Source organism: Ambystoma mexicanum, chromosome 1q (genome assembly GCF_040938575.1).
Source record: "Ambystoma mexicanum isolate Mex_15411 chromosome 1q, UKY_AmexF1_1, whole genome shotgun sequence".
NCBI classification, from domain to species: domain Eukaryota; kingdom Metazoa; phylum Chordata; class Amphibia; order Caudata; family Ambystomatidae; genus Ambystoma; species Ambystoma mexicanum.
In genome coordinates this window covers 629,047,737-629,069,183 of record NC_090922.1, presented here as the reverse complement: position 1 = coordinate 629,069,183, position 21,447 = coordinate 629,047,737, and the positions used below count along the sequence as shown (strand labels likewise).

Below are 21,447 nucleotides of genomic sequence, written 5' to 3'. Positions count from 1 at the left end.
CTTCAACTTCAGGATTGGTTGGTGTCATTGGACCTCCAGGATGCTTATTTCCATGTGCCAATCCATCTCAAGCTCAGAAAACACCCGAGGTTCGTAGTTGGCGATTCGCACTATCAATTTCGAGTCCTGCCATTCGGGTTGACCTCCGCCCGAGGGTCTTCACCAAGTTAATGGTAGTGGTGGCAGCGCACCTCAGGAGGGGGAGGGGGGGTTCACATCTACCCCTACCTGGACGATTGGTTGATCAGGGCACGTTCTGCCGAACAAGCCCTGGATCATCTGAAAGTCACCTGCCACTTCCTCCACAGACTGGGCTCAATTTCAAGAAGTCACAAATTACACCTTCCCAACAGCTCCAGTACATAGGGGCTGTATTAGACACATTTCCTTGGGAAAGAGCTCGCCTCCCAAGTCGAGGGCTCAAGACATTCTTCAGATGGTTTCCAAATTCCAAAATTGCCCAAAATCTCCGGGCCTACGACTTCTTGAGGTTGTTCGGCCTCATAGCATCCTGCATTTTCCTAGTGCCAGAAGCACGCCTGAGGATGAGATCCCTTCAATGGGCTCTAAAGACTCAATGGTCCCAATTTTTAGGTCAAATGACGGATCTCCTTCAAATTCCGAACAAGGTTCGGCAGGATCTTCTGTGGTGGGCTTGCACAGAGAACATCCTAAAAGGAGAGCCTTTTTGGCAACCATGGCCGGAGATTACAGTAGTGACAGACGCCTCACTCATGGGGTGGGGAGCTCATGCCAACGATATGACAATCAGCGGTCGTTGGTCTCCATCGGAGTCCAAACTACACATCAACCTTTTTAGAGCTGAGCGCAATCAGACCAGCGCTGAAGGCTTTTCTGCCATTTGTCAGACGAAAACATTTCCTGATAATGACGGACAACACAGTGGCCATGCATTACCTAAACAAAAGAGGAGATCTAGGGTCACTACCTCTGTGCAGAGAGGCAATGCAGCTCTGGTATTGGACAATTCAAGAAGAAATCTCCTTAACGGCAGTTCATCTAGCCGGAGAGGAGAATATGACGGCGGACGCTCTGAGCAGGCAGAGTACAGTGTCCCCCGAGTGGGAACTGACTCAGGATGTCCTTCAGGAGATCTTCACCCTTTGGGGAACCCCTCAGGTAGACCTGTTTGTGACCAGAATCAACCGGAAGTGCGAAAAGTATTGCTCGAGGGAATTTCCCCCGAGAGGAGCCATAGGGGACGCGTTTGTGGTGGAGTGGACCTTCCTACTGCTATACACGTTGCCTCCGATTCCCGTCATTCCTCAAGTCATTAGGAGATTGAGACGGATCGGAAACCGCATGATCCTAATTGCCCTGGATTGGGCCAGGAGAACGTGGTACCCGGACCTTCTAGACATGTCCATCTGCCCTCCGTTACGCCTTCCTCAGAGAGAGGACCTTCTCTCACAAATGGAGGGCCAGGATCTCCATCCAGAGGTCAAGACTCTCAACCTTCATGCTTGGTATCGGAAAGGCTGAGATACAAGGATTGGGACCTTCCAGATGACGTCATGGAGGTGTTGCTTTCGGCAAGAAGGCCAGCAACAAAATCTCTATACCGTTGTTGTTGGAAGAAGTTTTGCAACTGGTGCGGGGAAAAGAATGTTGATCCTTTTCTGTGTTCTATCCCGGAAGTGTTGTCCTTCCTCTTGTCCCTGGCACATAGAGGCCTCAATGTTGGGACCATTAAAGGTTATCGTGCAGCGCTTTCCATTTTCAAGTGCTCTTCGGAAGAATGTTCCTACTTTAAAATTCCTTTGATAATACAATTCTTAAAGGAACTCACCAATGTGTTCCCTTCTTCTCCTTTCCAAGTCCCAGTTTGGAACCTTAATCTGGTTCTAAATTTTTTAATGTGTGCCCCTTTTGAACCCTTGCACACTTGTCCATTAAGATTACTAACGTTGAAAACCGCTTTCCTGGTTGCTTTAACATCTGCACGAAGAGTTAGCGAATTGCAGGCACTGTCTTCTGGGCCACCCTATACTGTGTTCCACAGGGACAGAGTGGTATTGAGGGTTAAACCCTCATTTTTACCTAAAGTTGTGTCTGATTTCCATTTAAATCAAAAAATTATTCTGCCCGCATTCTATCCTCCACCTCATCCCACTAAGGAGGAGGAAAGATTGCATAGGCTGGACCCGAGAAGAGCTCTAAGCTTTTACATTTCTAGGCTTTCCAAGCTTAGAGTGGATAATCAACTTTTCATTGGCTACACCGGAAGGAAATTGGGTCAATCGGTGTAAAAAAAAAATCACGTTGGATTGTGCTTTGCATTTCAGAATGCTACAGTTTGGCATGCAAAGATCCACCATAAGGCTTAAGGGCCCATTCTACCAGAGGCATAGCATCTTCGACAGCCCTTCAAAGAGGTGTTCCCATAAAATCTGTTTGTGAAGCAGCAACTTGGTCATCACTGCACACTTTTTCTAAATTCTATAGTCTCGATGCTTCCCAGTCTAAAGAGCTTGCTTTTGGTAAAGCAGTGCTATATTCGGCTATATAATATTAAAAATCTACTCCCTCCTCCAGAGAGTTTTCTACACTGGTTTGGGAGTCTATCTAAGATGAGGAATACGGTGGAGGACACAATCCATTCGAAGAACAAGTTACTTACCAACTGGTAACGTTCTTTCGACTGGATGTTCCTCCAACGTATTCCTCATCGCCCTCCCATCCTACCCCTCTGTAGATTTTCCGGGTTATTGCCACTTCAACTCTCGCAAGGCTGACACCTGACTACCTACACTATCTATTTAACAGAGCAAGAGGGGGAAAAACAGAACTGAGGCCAACGGGTGCCGCGCATGCTACTTGTATACTTGATGACGTCACCCTCGATGGAGGCCTTCGACTCAACTACATCGACGCATGGCGCCCTCTGCCGAGAGAGAGAAAAAAAAATAATAATTCTGAAGTAGCTAAAGCTGGATGGAATACATCTAAGATGAGGAATACGTTGGAGCAACATCCAGTCGAAAGAACATTACCAGTTGATAAGTAACTTGTTGTTCTATACACGAGGGCCTAGGAAGTAGGCCCAGTTTTCTTTAGGGCAAAGGTCCAGGGTTGATTGCACAAGCGGAACCACTGTGCAAAACTGAGCTTAGGTTACATAGTTCTGGGTGCAGACTTAGATGGCTGATTTAAGTCTGAGTTATCCACTGGTGGTGAACATGGATCTAAGATCAAGACTCAATGGCAAGAATCGATCAGAAACAACATTAGTGAGAGGTAAGCAATTTGTTATTTTTTTGCTAATTGAGGTAGTAGCCTAGTTTTTTGGTGTCCTTGCTTATTTTAGTAGACAGTGGGAATGTTTTCCAAAGTCTCACTTTGCACTGAAGACTTCAACTGCATTTTAATATAATGCTGGTAGATCATATGAATACCCTTGTCTTGGTACCAAATGAGTACCAGGGCAGGGGTACCCCCAACATGCCCTTATTGTTTCTGATGGAGTTTTCTCAGAGGTTCTTGCTAGCCAGGCATTAGAAGTTGGGATGTATTTAAAAATGTAAGGACATTTGTAGCACGCAACAGTGTGGTCCCCAATATGGAATCACTATTTTTATTTTGTTTGTCCATGAAGATGACACGCTAGAGCATAGTTTTTCCAAAAGCCCAAAAAGAGCAATGCATATTCTCCGATTAAAAGAATATTTCTAATTTCTAAATTAAGGTATTTATTCTTAATAGCACTTAACCCATTTCTATCGACTTAAGTGCAGTTTATGATACCTTAAATATGTTTGTGTTTCAGTAATTAGTCTACAAAGTTTGCAAATCCTTAATTACAGAGAAAAGGCATTGCCAGTCACATGTATTAGCAATTACGGCCAAGAGACCTAATCTAAAATGTGAATCAAATAATCTCATTTTTTCAATAGATAATTTACACACGCATTGCTGAAAGCAAACCAGGGAATTATTTTCCATTATGGTGTGATTTCATCACTTAATAGATACAGGCATCTTTTCCCTGTCATAAAACAATCCATAAACCTCTTAATTTTTATTTCCGTGTTCCAAGTAGGTTTGTTACAAAAACGTTATCATTTAATTAAATTCCACACCATATACTATTCCCTAATACTGTAATAATTTCTTTAAAACAAAATGTTTATTTTAGATCTCAATTAAGACATAAGGAATTATTTTTTATCCTTAATCAATTTAAGAGGGCTATTTTATAGCTATTGTGTCAATTTTATTATCTAAACTAATTATTTCTAATTGAAAGCTTCAATGGGTATATATTTCATTAACTAAATTAGTTTTTTTTAAATAAAACACTGATTTATAAATACAAGACATTTTAGCCTTAAAATGGCAGCCATAAATAATGCAAAATGGACAAGCTTAATTGAAAATGTCCACAAAATACCACAAATTCAATTTTAAAATGTCAAATATTTTGCAATAAATATTTGCTCTTTAGGTACTGACTAATGTAATTTGTAATTTATATAGATTTCCAAATATATATATGTATCCAATGTATTTAAAATGTTTCCTCTTAACATCTATTAAAAATTCTGTTTTTTTCTCGAAGACCATTTATTTTTGAACACCATGATTGCTGATTTCTTTCTCTTCGGATTCAGTTCTAAATTCAGATTATGAAAGTAATCACTGTTATATTAAGAGCTGTGTGCAAATGCATATGTTTTAAATCCAGAATGGCTGTTTCACCCAAAATAAGTGGTATAATAAATTAATCTCAAATTCTGCTGTGTACAAGTTTAACGAAATACATAACCCCATTTCAATCCATTGTGTATAGCGTAATACCTGTAATTATCTGGTTCTGTTTGTAAGAGTCTGCTTTGTTAAATGGTTGGGGAAGTGGATTCATGAGCAGTGCACCAGTGAGCTTTGCCATTGATTACTGTGATAGAATACTCCCCTTTCATCGAAGGGTTTCACCCCCTGAACTTCTATGCCAAGTACCGCCCTTAACTTGCTTCCTACAGCATGTCTTCTTCTCATACCCTGGCCCCTCCAGCCCCAACCCTCCATGTTAGGGTTGCACCCCTCCCGGCGTACTCCCCCCTTTTCCACTTGCTCAAACCACTTAACCTCCTCTGCCCTTATCTCCTTTCTTCCATGTCTGCTCACTCTCCTGCACTTTCCTCTTTCTTTGGCAGGCGTGTTTGGGTGTAATTTCATATGCAGCCTTTTGTGTGGGTGGTACAGGAAACCTTCCAAACTAAATATTTGTTATGTACAGCAGGTAGTTGTTTCTTAGTTCTGTTGAAGTATTTTTTTTTTTAACCTAATGTGACGCATGCATTCTTGTCATTAAGGTATCGGAAGCAGATGGATGAAATGCAGAAAGCTTTCAATAAAACAATAATAAAACTTCAGAACACAGCAAGAATAGCAGAGGAGCAGGTAATCATATTTTCTACTTGTAATTTTTTTTTAATTTTACTCAATCTTTGGGAAAGGGCAGCAGTGGTTTTCTTCAAGCTTGTACCAAACAGTCACATCTCTTGTATCACTCTCTCTAATATTATCCCCAGTCCAGGCTTAAATGATCATCAGATGCAAGGTTTTGCTTGCCATGCAGGTCTACATACAGCCATTTATACAAAACTGTTCTTTAGGTACTTCTTTTGGATGTGCATTAATAACATAGCAGCAAAAATGATGTCTGTAAAAATAAAAAATACATTTCTTTTTTTAAAAAAAACTAAAACATAAATAAATAATTCGCGGAAATAATGCTGTGGTTTGACCGGGTAAAGGTGTACCCATTATACCATTTAAGGGGAGCGGGTGTTGCGGGGGTGTCCCCTGCATCCATTACATGGATTGCAGCAGCAAAACCACTGCCTTTTTGCCGTGATTTTGTGTGTAAACGCCCATTTTTGCTGCGATTTTAACACATAGAACCTTCTTTTGCAGGTGCTGTAATTTTTGAACTTCATTGTTTTGAGTTTTATAGCTATCTCCTTGGAAGTCTTCTGGCTTCATGAGCTGCTAGTCATTTTGCAGAATCTTGGTGACAGACCGCCAAAGCTGATTATGATGTGCCTGGCACTTAATCATTACTGCAATGTTGCCCCCGGGCCCTTTGCCTACAGTGCCTGGGAACAGATCTTAGCGTGCATGTTTGCGCCTCATAGTATGTGCTCCTCGCTTCAACCCCATCAGGCTCCGGAGTATATTTTTTTGACCAGCTCCACCAGGACTCTGAGGTGCTGTTCAGGTGTAACTCCATCAACCACACTGTGGAGCCCCTCGACCATGCACCGAGAGAAAATACAAACAATACCACTTGACCATTTCAACATAATGGCTAAAAATGTTGGGGGTTGCCTCCCTGACTGGACTTTACACCGGGGGTGCTGAATCCCAAGATGATTTTTATCCAAAATCAGCTCTTTCCAAGATTGCTGTGACACACCAGTTTTGTTGCACACCGATGCCCAATTGCTCACCCAGCACCACCCATAAAATCAAAAACGGACATACACCGGCCAGGTGTAGATGTCATACATCTAACTGAATGGCCCCAAGACTGGACAGATTGTAGCATTCTGAAAGGTAGAGGACGAACCAGCTTATCGTCTAACAGCCCACCCTCCATGAGCTCCAGTGTAACCAATATATACTTTGTTGTAACCTAAGTGATGCGCCCGGATGCCCTCGGGCCTGGTGTGCTTTATAAATAAATAAATACAAATTCAATCTTCATTAAGTCCCTTGTTGAAACATTGTGGCTGTCAATCCTCTCTGCGATAGATGGTGAAAGCTCTACTTTACCTCAGCTGGTTAAGGCAAGCGTAGATAAGAGGAAGAAGAATCTTCTGAGAGAGATAGAAATGGCCTTCAGGAAAAGTCGATTTCACCCGTAGTCACTTTCTCCTTATAGATCAAAGACGATACAAGGAGGTTTCCCAGAAAGAGCCTGGAGCACAGTCACCCAGCAAGTGGCAGTGATCGCAACCAGGAAAATCATCAGCTGTGAGCAAGCTCAAATAACAGGACCCGCCATAAGGAAAGTCAAAACAAGATTCAAATCCCATTCAGGAACAATAAGATGGGTGTGGTGGATACAGATTAGATGGTCCCCACAAACATTGCATAACAGTGGGGCTGCTGAAGAATTAGTCATGCTTAGGAGTCCTCTTAAAGACCGAAATAATGGCTAAGAACCCTTTCAGAGTGCCAGTGTTAGGGCTCGGCTAGGCCAAAGAGAGCAGAAAGTCAAGGATGCAGGAGTTCAGGCAGACCAAACGTTCATGAACTCTTTCTTGACATTAATACGAAAACATACACCACCTTCAGACATAGATGGACGTGGTGGCGTGCCTCCTGGCAGAAATATATACATCCCGCACACTGTCAAATAAATCCCATTTCTTATACCTTAGCCTTTCAGTATCCATGCATGAAGGCTGAGGCTGCTGAGGATTGAGTGGAGGACCCTGTCCTCCAACTTGGAGAACAGGTCTACTATTACCGGGAGGTTAACAGCAGGACAAATGGACATGATCTGAGTGTAGTGGGTATCATGTCCCCCAGGCCCAGTCTGGGGCAATCAAGATCATGTGGACCTGAACTTCTGCAGTCAAATCGGTGAATCAGTGGAATGAAAAACAGAAGGAACAAACTGGGGAAATTGAAGTTTCACTCTGCAATCAATGCGCCCCAAAGATCTGGGGGGTGGGAGGGCAACTACTTGAAGCAGATCCACTTGCATGTCCTGTTGACAATGGAGGGGAAGAGGTACAACTGAGTGGTTCCTCCAAAGAGCGAAGATCTCGTTCAGAACTCCCATGAGTAAGATGTAGACATCTGCCTGTTAAATGCATCTGCAACCAAGTTCTCTGTACCAGCAAGATGGGCTGGCAACAGAGATGTCATATTTCAGAGACCAGATTCACAGTCTCATCACTTCCCCGCACAATCTTGCATGTTGTGGTGTTGCATGGCCATGTGTGGTCTGTTAGAATCGGAGCTAACCTGTGTTGCACAGAACAAAGCAAAACTGTCAGAGCCATTTTTGACAGACTTAACACCAGTTTGTTAACATGCTTCCATGCATCGGCAGGGGATCACAGCCCAGTCAATGTCAGATCATTCGGGTGAGCACCACAGCCTTTCAGTGAAGCATCTGCGACCACTGCGAGTTGTGTGCATGGCTGCCGCAGAGACTGTCCTCTCAGAACATTGTCCCCTTTAACCCACCACAGAAAGTCCTGCGATACTCTGTTGAAGACCTAAAACCGGTCTGACAAGTCATCTTGAAACTGAGGCCAGGTACGTTGAAGCAGCCACCCAAGCAACCGCATGTGTAACCGGGCCTCTAGTACTATGAACACACAGGATTCCTTGAGGCCGAGAAGACGAAGGACAACTGACTTTGGGATTAGATTCTGGGTATGGAAGAGACAAACCATCTGCAAAATGCTTGCCACCCATTACTTGGGATAGAAGGCCCTACCCGAACGAAAGTCCAGAACCACCCCCAATGAAGTGAAAGGACTAGGATGGCATGAAATTTAACTTCTTGAAGTTCAGTGAGCATCACTAATTTTTGGAGTAGATGATGGATGTGGTGCAGGTGGGCTCACATCAGGTCTGGAGTGTGAACTCGATTGATCCAGTCATTCAGGTAGGGAAAAACTTGAAACCTTTCTCCCCTGTGATGTGCACCCACCAGGACTGTTGTGAAAGATGTCCTCTTTGTTGCTTTTGCTCCATAGACATCAATGGGACACCCAACTTTCTGCTATTGTTCTGAACTGGTTTTGAACTTAGAAGGCCATTAAAATCTAATTAACTTACTGGCCTGGTTATGGTCATCTTTGTTTTGGGGGCACTGAACAGTCCCTCTGGCTATCTGTGCAGGAGAAGAACAAATTACCTAACTCTTGGCAGTGTTCTTCCTGATTGATGTCCCCCCTCCCCCTATGGATTCCTCATCTTTGATCTCCATCTACCAGCAGAGCTGCTCTAAGGTAACTTTACCGAGGAGTGCAGTGCGACTCCGTTCAAAGCATCTACACACTCAAATATGACATAAGGGGAAAATATATATAGAGGCGCTGAAATACCAGCCCCCCAACCCCCTGTGACCTTTGTTCCACCCTTTTTTCCAAGCAATCTGAAGCTGATGGACTGCAGAATCATGGTGTACCAGCTCGCCACCAAGATGGGCTGGTGGGGAGGGCGATGAGAAATCTGCTGGCAGAACATCCATCAGAAAGCATATTACAGAGAGGGGAGTAATTCTTTCTTCTAATGGGTTCTTTCCTTCCACAGATTTGTCATCTTTGATGCACTCCCAAAGCAGTACGCAGACCTGGAGGAGGGAGGATAACGAGGACAACACCTAAGTGAGAAAACTCTGAAGAACATCTGTGCCAAAACGAGCGTCCTGACCACACATAGAATCTAAGCAGTAATGTTTAGCGAACGTGTGCAAGCAACCAGACGTAGCTTCTATGTCAAATGTCCGTAACTGGGACTCCACGTTTCAGAGACAATGTGGCGGCCAGTCTTCTGGAGGAGTGTGCCGTGAGAAGACCTTCAGACCTGGCAGATCATAGCATTATGAGAGAGATTGATCCACCTTGACAGGGTCTGTTTAGGCACAGCCCTGCCAGCATGGGAACCAACATAGCCAAAGAAAATGTGGACATCTTTCCTGGCCTCTCTCGTCTGAGAGACATGGCAGCTGAGGGCGCCCACACTGGGGCAACCTGATGGAATCGTTCCTCTGCCATGGAAGGATGGGGCGGAGGAAATAAGGCAAGAAGTTGGGTCTTTTGAGAGATAAAAATGAGAGATCAGCTTCTGAAGGAAAGGTGGTCTCACTCTTTTCTTTAGAGAAAACCCAGGGGGGTTTAACTGACAATGTGTGGATCTTTTTCAACTGTCTAGCAGAAGTGATGGTGACCAGGAAAGTCACCTCAAGGGTGAGTAATCTTAACGAACAAGAATGGCGAGCCCATTTGATATGTTCACAATTTAAATCCCATGCTGTAACAAACTGGCGTGGAGGAAACATATTACAAACACCCCTCTCGAATTGCATGACTCTAGGGGATTGTGAAAAAGGAGACCACCTCCCGAGTGCTCTTGAAGTCCAAAATGGTAGCATGATACTCCTTCACAGTGCCAATCTGCAGGCACGTCCGGGCCACAGCAGAACATTCAAAACAGATGAAGTGGAACACACAAAAGGGTCCAGATCCCTCTCCCGTCACCAAGCAACAACGTATCCCCCCTACAGTCATAATTGGGTTATGGTGACAGGCTTTCGAGCAGTAGTAGCACATCCAGAACATCCTATGACAAATCCCATTCCTTATACCTCAACCTTTCAGCAGCCAAGCATGAAGGTTCAGGCTGCAGAGGTATGGGGTGACAAAAGCAAAACCAAAAGGTGATGGCTGGAAGGTTTAGAATTCTTGAGGGTTGACCAGAGCTGACACCCAATGAGGCCAAAACATGTCTGGGGATGCTTGTGGTCTCATGCAGAAGGGATGTGACCTAGCAGTTCAAGCTAGATTGCGTCTTTTGGGGTGGGACCAAGCCTGATTTGCATATGGTCTTTCCCCTTCTGTAGTCGCTTGGCAGGCTGAAAAACGATGATCTGGAGGTTTGCCCAGAGCTGTGCCCATGGTTAAGATTAAGTCTAAACCTTCCAACCATTACCTTTTTGGTTTTGCAGATGTACAGGTGCAGAACCCACATCTCTGAGCAGGAGAGGAAGTCTGTTTTCTGTAGCAGGCTATGTCCAGCAACTATGGGTACCACGTTCTGCAGGCCCAGTCCGGAGCGATCAAGATCAAATGGAACCTGAACAGACTCTGGAGAAGCGAGTGGTTAGGAATTGGTGGGAATGTATAGAGCAGATAGAAGGCCCCTTCTCCAGCATGGTATTCTGGCATGGATTCACATGCTCATGAATTCCCCGTCGTCAGGCTGGGAATCCTCGGTAAAGAAAAAAATCAGTATCAGTTTCGTTTCTGATCTGTCTTTCTTAGTAGTAACCAATCACTGATCTCAGGGTCATACTGCCTCCAGCCAATGACTGCCCTCTCCCTAAGCCCCGCCTCTGGCAGCCATCCTCAGATTTGTACTGCACTCTCAAGTGTTGGGTGTCCTCGTGCTTTAGCTCTCGGGTGTTTGCTGCGTTTTCGCACTTTTTCAGGAGATTTTCTAATTTTTTCTGTTTAATCGAGCCTCAAGCTCCACCGTTTCTACTTCCGATAACGGGGACCCGTTTCGGAATTCTTCTACGCCCCTCAAGGGTGAAGTTTTCGTCGAGTTTACACTTCTTGGAGGATTCCGTAAGATCTGCGGGCTACCTCAACGGACATGGCCCAGGGGAAGGGAAGCTCGACGCCCGGATCCAAGCTATTCAGGAACTGCCCTGGATGCGGATTATATAACGTTTTCAAGGAGGACGAGCATTCGCAATGTCTCTACTGCCTTCATGAGGACAAGACGCACGTGGAGAAAGACTGTGCGTTCTGCAAGAACCTTTCGGAACGGACCAAACAAGATCGTCGTTCCCGCCTCGCCACCTGGCTGGAGAAGGGCACAGCAGGTGAGATGGCGAAGAAGTCGTCTGAGCGGCCTTCTAAGTCCTGTGAGGGTGCCCCGGCGACGGGGGCCCAACAGAACTCCAAGCACTGCGAGTCCGCGGGCACCGGGAGCGCCGAAAGGTCGGGCTCTTCGGTTGCCAGGCACAGCGCTACTTCCCCGGCACGTTCGACCACGAGCCAGCGCTCTGGTTCGGGGAAGAGGAAGTCCGAGAACCCAGGTAGGCCTCTGGAGCAGACCCGGTCGATCTCGAAGGGGGAGCGAGGCGCTGACCCTCCCCCCAAGGCGAAGGCCCAGGACGCACCTAAGGTGGTGAGGGCTTTGATCCACCCGGCTAAGGCCTCTACCGAAGTGGTCGCTGCGACCCTGGTGGAGCCGGCTGAGACTATGCCAGTGGAAACGGCCCAGATATCCCTGCCACCGCGGAGGGAATCCCCTTTCCAGCCCATCGCTAAGACCCCCGTGAAGCCCCTGGCTGAAAAAGAGGGGGGGGGGGGTGCCGGTGGCCATTACAGACTTGGAATCAGCCTCTGGGGAGGAACTGGTGGAAATCGAGAAGGGCTTCAACGAAAGGTCCATAGGCCTCAACGAGAGGTTCATAAGCCTCAACGAGCGGTTTGAGAAGGTTCGATCCCAGGGGACGGTCCCTGCTGATGTGATCGAATATAGCGACGATGATGACGAACAGGGCCCAGTGGAGCGGCCATCCCGTCCGTCACAGCCATTGCCCGAGCCCCAGGATAGCTCGGCGGCCATTTTGTTGGCAATCCAATCCTTATGTACCGAGATAAGGACGAGATTACCACGCACCCCGACGGAGGAGCCAGAACCAGGCCCGTCGGGAAGCCCTCCAAACAAGCGGAGGAGAGTCCACCCCGCTCCGCCCTTCGTGCCTGCGAGACCGGTGAACCCCTCATCCCCCTCGCCGGACCCTAGAGAGCATACGGTGACGGATACAGCGACGGGGATGGAAGATGATGGCGGCGATGACACAGCGGACATCCCGTCGTCGCCCGAACCCCCCCACCCCTCCGCGGGCGTCTCCAGCCGACAAGGTTGGCTCTTTAAACACCATGATAACCAGGGCATCCGAGCTCTTCAAGCTCTGCCCTGAAGAACAGAAAAAGGAGGGGTTTCTGTACCGACGACGAGAGGCCAAGAGGAAGACGGTCCTCGCGGTGCCTTTACTCTACGACATCTGGGACGAGGGGCTTGCTGTCCTCAAGAACCCTTCCACGACACCCGCCAAGAGGGACAGGTACGAGAAGAAGTACCGAGTCCCCGATGCCGCCCCCTTGTGCCTCAGGGCCCAGCCCACGCCGGACTCTGTCGTCTCGGCAGCAGCTAAGAAGAAGGCAGCGGGCACGGCGGCTTCAACTTCCACTTCCCCGCCGGACAGTGAGGGCAAGAAGTTAGACTCTATGGGACGACGAGTCATCTCGTCGGCGGCGACGACGATTAAGGCGGGCAATGCCTTAGCGATCGTGGCCCGCTACGACAGGGAGCTCTGGTTCAAGATAGCTCCCCTGCTAGATTTCCTTCCTGATGACAAAAGGGCAGAGGCCCTAGAAATTCTGCAGGAAGGCAAGGTGGCGTCGGATCACGCCATAACGGTGGCAACGGACATTGTCGATACCGGATTTCGCCAACTGGGCAACAGAGTTTGCCTCCGACGACGAGGATGGCTCAAGGCGACAGCCTTTCGCCAGGACGTCCAGACCAGGGTGTTGGACATGCCGTTCGACGGCAACAACCTCTTTGGTAAGGCAGTGGACGAGTCTCTACAGGCCACCAAGACCGACTCGGAGACGGCCCGGGCCTTAGGGGTGCTTCAACAGCGACGGCCCTTTCGGAGCTCCGGAGGCAGACAGGGTGCCTCCAAAGGTTCCAGCGGTGGCTCCTCCACTTACCGCCAGGCGGCCCGCTCCTCTTCCCAGGAGGCCTACAGAGGTCGCGGCAAGTAAGGGGGATCCCGCCGTTGTCGCCAGGCCGACTCCAAGCAAGACTGACCCGGCCGTGTTGTCGGGCCCCCACCGAAGCACCCCGGTGGGAGGCAAGCTGACAAAGTTCGTCAGCGTGTGGGAGTCCATCTCCACCGACCGTTGGGTGTTGGACACCCTGGCCAACGGGCACTCGCTGGAATTCCAAAAGAAGTACCCTCGCTTTCCTCCCGTGGACAGGAAGGAAAATCATGTCCCTCAACTGCTGTTGGAGGTAAGGGCGATGCTCAAGAAAGGTGCCATCGAGCTCGTCCCCAGGAGGCTCCGGGGCTCCGGAGTGTAGTCGAGGTACTTCCTCGTCAGGAAGAAGACAGGCGGTTGGCACCCCATGCTGGACCTGCGTCGCTTAAACAAGTACATCAAGGCGCAGAAATTCAGGATGGTCACCCTCCAGCACGTGCTGGGAGAGCTGGAGGAAGACGACTTCCTGTCGTCTTGGGACCTGGAGGATGCTTACTTCCACATCCCTATTCTAAAAGGGCACAGGAAGTTCCTCAGGTTCGTGGTTCAGGGACGCCACTACCAATTCAGAGCCCTACCGTTCGGATTAAAGTCGGCACCCAGGGTTTTCACCAAGTGCCTGGCACCAGTGGCGGCGCGGCTGCGCCTGCAGGGGATCCACGTTTATCCCTACCTGGACGACTGGCTAATCCGGGCAAGGACAAGGGAACTCACCGTCGAACACACGGCGAGGACCGTCCGGTTGCTCACGCAGCTGGGGTTCGCCATCAACTACCCCAAATCCCACCTAGTTCCATCGCAGATAGCACTGTTTCTGGGAGTGAAGCTCGATACAGTGGGGCAATTGGCCTCCCCTTCAGAGGAGAGGACCAAGACCATCCTGGGCAAGGTGCGGCGCCTGCTAGCCATGGATGTGGCCAGGGTGAGGTCCATCAAGACCCTCCTCGGGATGATGTCCTCATGAATCTATCTTGTACCCCTTTGCAGACTTCGGATGCGTCCGCTACAGGAGTTCCTCGACGCCCGCTGGTTTCAGGCGATGGGCTGTTTCGAGGAGAGGATCCCTCTCAACGAGGAGTTCCGTCGGGTGATCTTATGGAGGGGCATCCGTGCTCACCTCACGACAGGCACGGAATTTCAAATCCCGGCGTTTCAGGAGACGGTGACGACGGACGCCTCTCTGGAGGGTTGGGGGGCCCACACCGGAGACCTCCACTCAAGAGGCCTTTGGCTTCCAGAGGAGAGGTCTCTCCACATCAACATTCTGGAGCTCCGTGCAGTGTTCTGGGCTCTCAAGTCGTTCCTTTCCGTCCCTCAAGGGGAAAGTGGTGAGGATCTTCACCGACAACACCACCACAATGTTCTATATACGGAAGCAAGGAGGCACCAGATCCCCAGCCCTATCCAAGGAGGCCCAGGATCTGTGGCACTGGGCCGTCGCCCAGGGGATGTTTCTGGTTCCCTTCCACCTGGCAGGAATAAAAAACACCATTGCCGACTCACTCAGCAGGGAGCTGCGCTCGTGCCATGAGTGGAAACTGTGCCAGGATCAGGTGGATCGTCTCTTCCAAACCCCAGACCGACCTGTTCGCAAGTGCCAGAGGTTCGCCAGCAGGTTCCCACAGCCGAGGAGCATGGGCGATGCTTTCTCGTTCCCTTGGGATGGCCTGTTTCTATACGCGTTCCCTCCATTGCCGTTGCTGCTCCGCCTCATCAACCAGCTCAAGAAGTCTAGGTGCAGGATGATCCTCGTCACACTGGCGTGGCCGAGGCAGATCTGGTTCCCGGACCTTCTGGACTTGTCAACGTCCCCGCCAGTCAGGCTGCCGGCGGACGCGGATCTTCTCTACAGAGAAGGAGGCGCCATTCTCCATCACAACCCACAGTCGCTGAACTTGCAGGCCTGGCTCCTGCAGCACTAGAGTTTGGAGGGTACGATATCCCGGCTGATTGCAGAGAGGTTCTTGCAAAGGCCAGGGCGTCCTCAACTCTCAAGTGTTACGGTCATAAATGGAAGAGGTTCTCTGTCTGGTGCCGTGCACAGAAGATTAACCCTCTGCAGATTACGGCCCCTCAAGTGCTGCCGTACCTACTGTCTCTGACCAAAGCTGGACTGGCTCACGCCTCCATAAAAATACATCTGGCCGCCATCTCCCGATATACCAGGGCTACAGGACGGGCGTCCTTGTGGTCTCATCGCCTGGTGAAGGAATTTATGAAGGGACTATTCTGATCATTCCCGCCGGTGAAGGCTCCTGCCCCTGCGTGGGAACTTAATGTGGTGCTGACCAGGCTCATGGGAGCCCCATTCGAGCCTATGTATTCGGCGCCTTTGAAGTTCCTGTCATGGAAGACAGCGTTCCTCGTGGCCGTCACCTCTGCACAACGAGTGGGAGAGATTCAGGCCCTATCTTGCAAGCCTCCATACTTGACTTTTCATGACACGAGGGTGGTGCTGAGGACGCACCCCTCCTTCATGCCCAAGGTGCCGTTAGACTTCCACCTCAACGAGCCATTGGTGTTACCAGTTTTCTTCCCGTCACCTTTGACGCCGGCCGGGAGGACTTTGCACTCGCTGGATGTAGCTAGAGCGCTGAAGTTCTACGTGGACCGCACGAGGAGTTTTCGGAAGATGTCACAATTGTTTGTGAACTTTGGGTCTGTGAATCAAGGGAAGGCTCTCTCGAAGACTTCCATTTCCAGATGGCTCTCCGGCTGCATCATGCATTGTCACCGGTTGGCAAACCGACCGCTGCACGGTCGTCCGAGAGCCCATTCGACCAGAGCGATCGCTGCTACCATGGCGTTCCTGTCTGGTGTGCCCCTGCTGGACATCTGCAGGGCTGCTACGTGGAGGTCGTCGCACACCTTCACAAGATTCTACTGCGTCGATCGGGACTCCAGGGAGGAGTTCAGGGTCGGCCAAGCAGTGCTGCGCAACCTGTTCGCTTAAGGTGAGCCTGGTGAGGAGGTAAGAGATGCTTAATGTTGAGTTGTTGTATTGCTTAATGTTGAGCCTGTTGCCACCTCCCGTGATTGTGCATGTGTATACTGCTATGTATTCTTTTATTCATGAGCGTGCTACCAAATCTGAGGATGGCTGCCAGAGGCGGGGCTTAGGGATAGGGCAGTCATTGGCTTGGGGCAGTATGACCCAGAGATGAGTAATTGGTTACTACCAAGAAAGACAGATCAGAAACGAAACTGATACTGATTTTTTCTTTACCGAGGATTCCCAGCCTGACGGGGAATTCATGAGCATGTGAATCCATGCCAGACCCATGCTGGAGAACAACAGTTACAGGTAAGTAACTTGTTCCATCTACTGTCAAGGCATGTTCAAAGCTCCCGGAGGGTGACATTCCCTGGAACAGGACCACCTGCACTTTTGTTCTCAAGTGGACCTCTTTACTTCCAGTGTGGAGTGCCTGGCAGAGCTCTGAGTCATTGGAGGCCGAAGACTGCCTGCTTAGGGCATCCACCAACAGGTTCTCTTTAACGTCTAGTTGAGCCACCGTCAGGGCTACTGTCAGGGACACGCTGTTCTCCGGAGCACATAACCACAACCGCATTGCTTCTGTGCACAGAGGTGAAGAGCCCACACCAACCAGTTTGTTGAGGTAATGCATGGCCACTGTGTTGCAGGTTAGGACCAATAAAGTCTTGCCCCTGCAGAGGGGAAGATAGAGACCAGCTCCAGCCAGATCCCTCTCAACTCAAGTAAATTGATGTGCTCCCTGCACTCAGATGGGGACCTCCAGTCGCTCACTGTGAGGTCGCGGAGGTGAGTGCTCCTGCCCTTCAGGCATGCATTCATGACTAGAGTCAGTTGGGACCAAGCTTGTCGAAACATCCCTGTCAGTAGGTTGTCTTTCTGAGACCACCTGTCCAGGATTCTGAATACTCTCTTCAAGACCAGAAGATCTGATGTCTGTCTCTGAAACATAGACCACTGGCAACTCGGAAGCCACTGAACATATCTCATGGTACCTTTTGGCACAACATGGTGGCTATGAGACGCAGCAAGCACAGAAAAGCTGAGGCAGAACCTTTTCCTGTGATTTGAAGTCCTGAACCATCTTGGAGATGTTTGCCACTCTGTTCTCGGGCAGGAAGGCCCAGCCCAGGAGATTGTCCAAGACCACTCGATGAATCGGGGGGGGTGGAGGGGCCTGGGGTTCTGGGGTGGCGAAACCTGAGACTTTTCTCAAGTTCAGCTTGGTAAACACCCTGTGCACCGAAGAAAGGCTGAATGGCTTTACCTTGAATTGGTAGTGCTTGTGTCCTACTTTGGATCTCAGGAACTTCCTGTGCTTCATGTGAATGGGCAAGTGAAATTACATATCCTGAAGAACCAGCAAATCCTGCAGGTCCTGGGTTATGGAGACCATCTTGAAATTGTCCTTGCGCAAGTACAAGTTCAGAAGCCTTAGGATGAGATGTAGTCCCATGTCTTTCTTAGGAACCAGAAAATAGGTGGCATACCAACCCTTGCCCCATTCTGAGTATGGCACCTGGTCTATGACCCCTCTTGTCAGAAGCTAATGGGCCTCCTCCAGTAAGCAGAACCAGAAGCAAGTACCGGCAGATGGTCTTGAGCGCGATGAGCGAAAGGGACACAGTATCCCTGGTGAATGATATATAAGGCCCAAGCATCAGAAACGGTAAGCATCTATTCCTCACCAAAGTGGGATATGCTGCCTCCCACAGGGGACAGGTAGTGGAAGTCGGATTAAAAGAGGCTTTGCACCTGGGGTAGTGGCGGACAGAGTGCAGGCTGAAGTGCCTCTCCTGCGGACCCATTGACCCTGATCCTTGTTACTACGCTGGACCTGCTAACCGAAGGGGTCTTGTCCCCTCCCCTATGGGCGTTGGTGGTAAAAAGGTGAAAACCCCTGCCTCTGCCCAGGGGACTTACAGGTTGTTGTTGCTGGACTGCCAGCCCCATAGACTTTGCAGGTGCCTTCGAAGCCTGGAATTTCTTGATGGATTCATCTGACTTTGTGCCAAACAGGTTGCTGCTTTCAAAGGGCATGTCCAGAGGGTTTTCCAGGACAAAACCTGACACACGTAGCCAGGAGTATCACCTCAAGACCCTGCTGGTAGCCATTGATCTGGCTACGCTACGTGCATTATCCAGGCCTGATTGGAGGATTTGGTGAGCAGCCTCTTTGCCGTCCTGGATGAAGCCTCGAATTCTTCCATTATGTCCCCTTCGGGGATGTGTTCCACTGCCTCCGAGATGACAGACCAAACCCCAAATGGAGTATTTAGCCAGAGCACAATATATGTTAACACACCACAGGCCAATGCTAATCGAACCAAAAACCTTTCTACCCCAAGCATCCAGCTTCTGGCTCAGGAGACAGATCGGAAAGAGGTTGTTTTCAGGTTTGCTCTATTAGCCAGAACCACCAAGCTTTCTGGCGATGCATGGGCAGGCAGGTGAGTGGGCCTGAGGGAGCCAGTCTGTGCTTCTAGCAAGATCTGTCAGGAGCTTCAACCGCCTGATTGAAAGGCAGTAGTGTCTCCTTTTTCGGACCATAGTCCAGAATATCAGTGAACTTATACTGAACCTTGGGTGAGAGGGTGCATAGAAGTCCAAGATAGCCACCACCTTGGCAATAAAACACTGACAAGCTGCTTGAGGCTTGCCAGGAGTAGGAGCATGGAGCATGTCCCATTCTGGCGAGGTGTCCAGGCCAATGACATTCTGCGAGTCAGCCACAAGATTCACCAGGTCCCTTGATCACCAAAGACCTCCTGTAGGAAGTCCCTAACTTCCCTAGGTTGGAGGGGATCTATACGAAAGGGGATGGGGTCCCTTTCCTCGTCATAAATGTCTCCAAGATGAGATATATGTGCCCCAAGGGAGCATGGCATAGTGAAATCCAGCGCTGGCTGTGCCGGTTGGCGGCATGGAGGAATATTCCAGCTTGGAGGAGCTACATCTGTAGATGGATCGATGTAACCTTAAGATGGGATCTTAGACGGTCACAGCAGAGGGCGTATGGCAGTGTGATAAATCTGTGTCTCTGCTGGCTCATCCAAGCGTGGTGCACTTGGATGAGGCCGAAGCAGCCAGGGCTGTTGCAGAGATGTCAAGCATTTTGCGCCTGGAGGCCTCTCCAGTCCTCGGGGGTAGAGGATTGGTTGTGTAATGGTACTTGTGGAGTATCCACACCGAGGATTCCCTGGAGTGATGACTCCTCTTCTTCAAAGAGGAAGAACATTGGTGCCTACCTGAAGAATGAGAACTCTTCCAATGCTTCTTTTCCCTGTCCTTGCTAAAAAGTGACCCTTCTTCTGTGCTGTGTTCCATGATGGGTGCCCTCAAACGCGTCCGTTGGCACCTCTTCTTGTGGAGGAAGGGGAATAGCTTTGTCTCCCATTCCTGAAGCACCTTGGTGTGCATCGACTGACAAGACATGCAGTCCTGCGTGTTGTGTCCCTCACCAAGACGCAACAAATATAGTGGGAATCCGAAAAATGACATTTTATGGCCGCAGTTGACACAGGGTTTGAACGTTGAAGACTTAATCAGATTTGTCATATCGTCAAAGAAATGAGAAAACGTCAAAGAAGCAGTGTTCCTAAAGCAAGGAGAGTGTGCGTAAAGAAGGAACTAAGGTCACAGGGCGCAGCTCCTTTATATACACAGGTACCAACATCCTATCCGGCACGGGACACAAAGAGGTGTTGGGTAGAGCTGACGCAGAGCCACGCTACCACCCTTGGTGGTGGAAATGTTTCAGAAGAACAGCTGCGCTGGGAGATGGCTATCAAAGATGAGGAGTCTGTGGTACGAAGGAATACATTGGAAGTATTTCCTGCACATATCACCTAACAGCGAATTGTGATAGGACGCTGTCCCTGTAGCTTTGTTATTGGTAACTTTTTGGTTACTAACTTGATGTGTCCAAGAGAAGCTGGTGTCAGCAGATCCTTTTGTACGGTTTCCTTTTTAGCAGTCCTGCACACTTTTTCATTTTGCAGTAGAATGCCATTTAGAGTACTGCATGCTCTATAATCGCCATGGCACAAGATTTCTGCTTGTGCTTTGGTCATTTTGTTTGTCCCTCTTCCTGCTACATTAGCTGCATCTGCATCATGCCTAATCCTGGCCTGGGACATCCAGTCCTGCACAGATTTTGAATGATCGATGTCTGGCCCTGACCACACAAAGGAAATGTTTATACTACTCGGGGGAGAAACTTGACCACCAGGATTGTGGGTTGTGCCAATCCATGTACCATAGGATCCCACGGAAGCATGCTGCAAAACCTCACCTTTTGCCACAAGCAGGGCAAAAGGGACAAAAAGTGTATGGATACTGAACCTGGAAGAATAAAAAGCAGTGCTACAATAGGTCTCACAGCTGCTCTAAGCATTCCTCTGAGGATTCCGATCTCCAGGTACTATTTTCTACCCAATCCTCCACCCTGGAAGAAATGGAAGAATTCTGGCTGAAGATGCTCAATGTTTTCACCAGGGCCCCAGTACTGATGGCTTTGGACTTGTCTTTGGCTTCACCCATGAGGCCCACCATGCTTGGAAGAGCCAGTAGGGATCCCGCATGAGACCACCCACCTATGGGTTCAGTACTGGCTATGTTGGACTTGGTTTCGAACGGATGTCTGGTTGCCCTGCCCTCAGGCATAAAGCTGCAGTCTCCGTCTGCCCCTGCAATGGTGCCAGTTTTCCTCAGGCGCACGCCTTGCTTCCTACGCGCATATGTATGTGAAAGATTTGTATTTATTATGTTTATATAGCGCTTTACATTATAACAGCAAGAATACGTAGAAGATAACAATAGAAGCAAATTGCAAAACATGAATCCAACTAGTAAAACAGTATGTAGAACAATTTACCTATGATAATAAACGAGAAA

General features: G+C 49.0%; 1 protein-coding gene across 5 annotated transcripts in view; it reads left to right on the top strand.

The window, feature by feature from the left end:
- SUCO (SUN domain containing ossification factor) overlaps positions 1-21,447 on the top strand; it is a 1,613,753-nt gene that overhangs the window by 1,059,432 nt on the left and 532,874 nt on the right. For all 5 annotated transcript variants that reach the window (XM_069641200.1, XM_069641197.1, XM_069641195.1 and 2 more), the window contains one exon: positions 5,334-5,421. In XM_069641200.1, the coding sequence (XP_069497301.1) occupies positions 5,334-5,421 (88 nt within the window). The remainder of the gene's footprint in view (positions 1-5,333; positions 5,422-21,447) is intronic.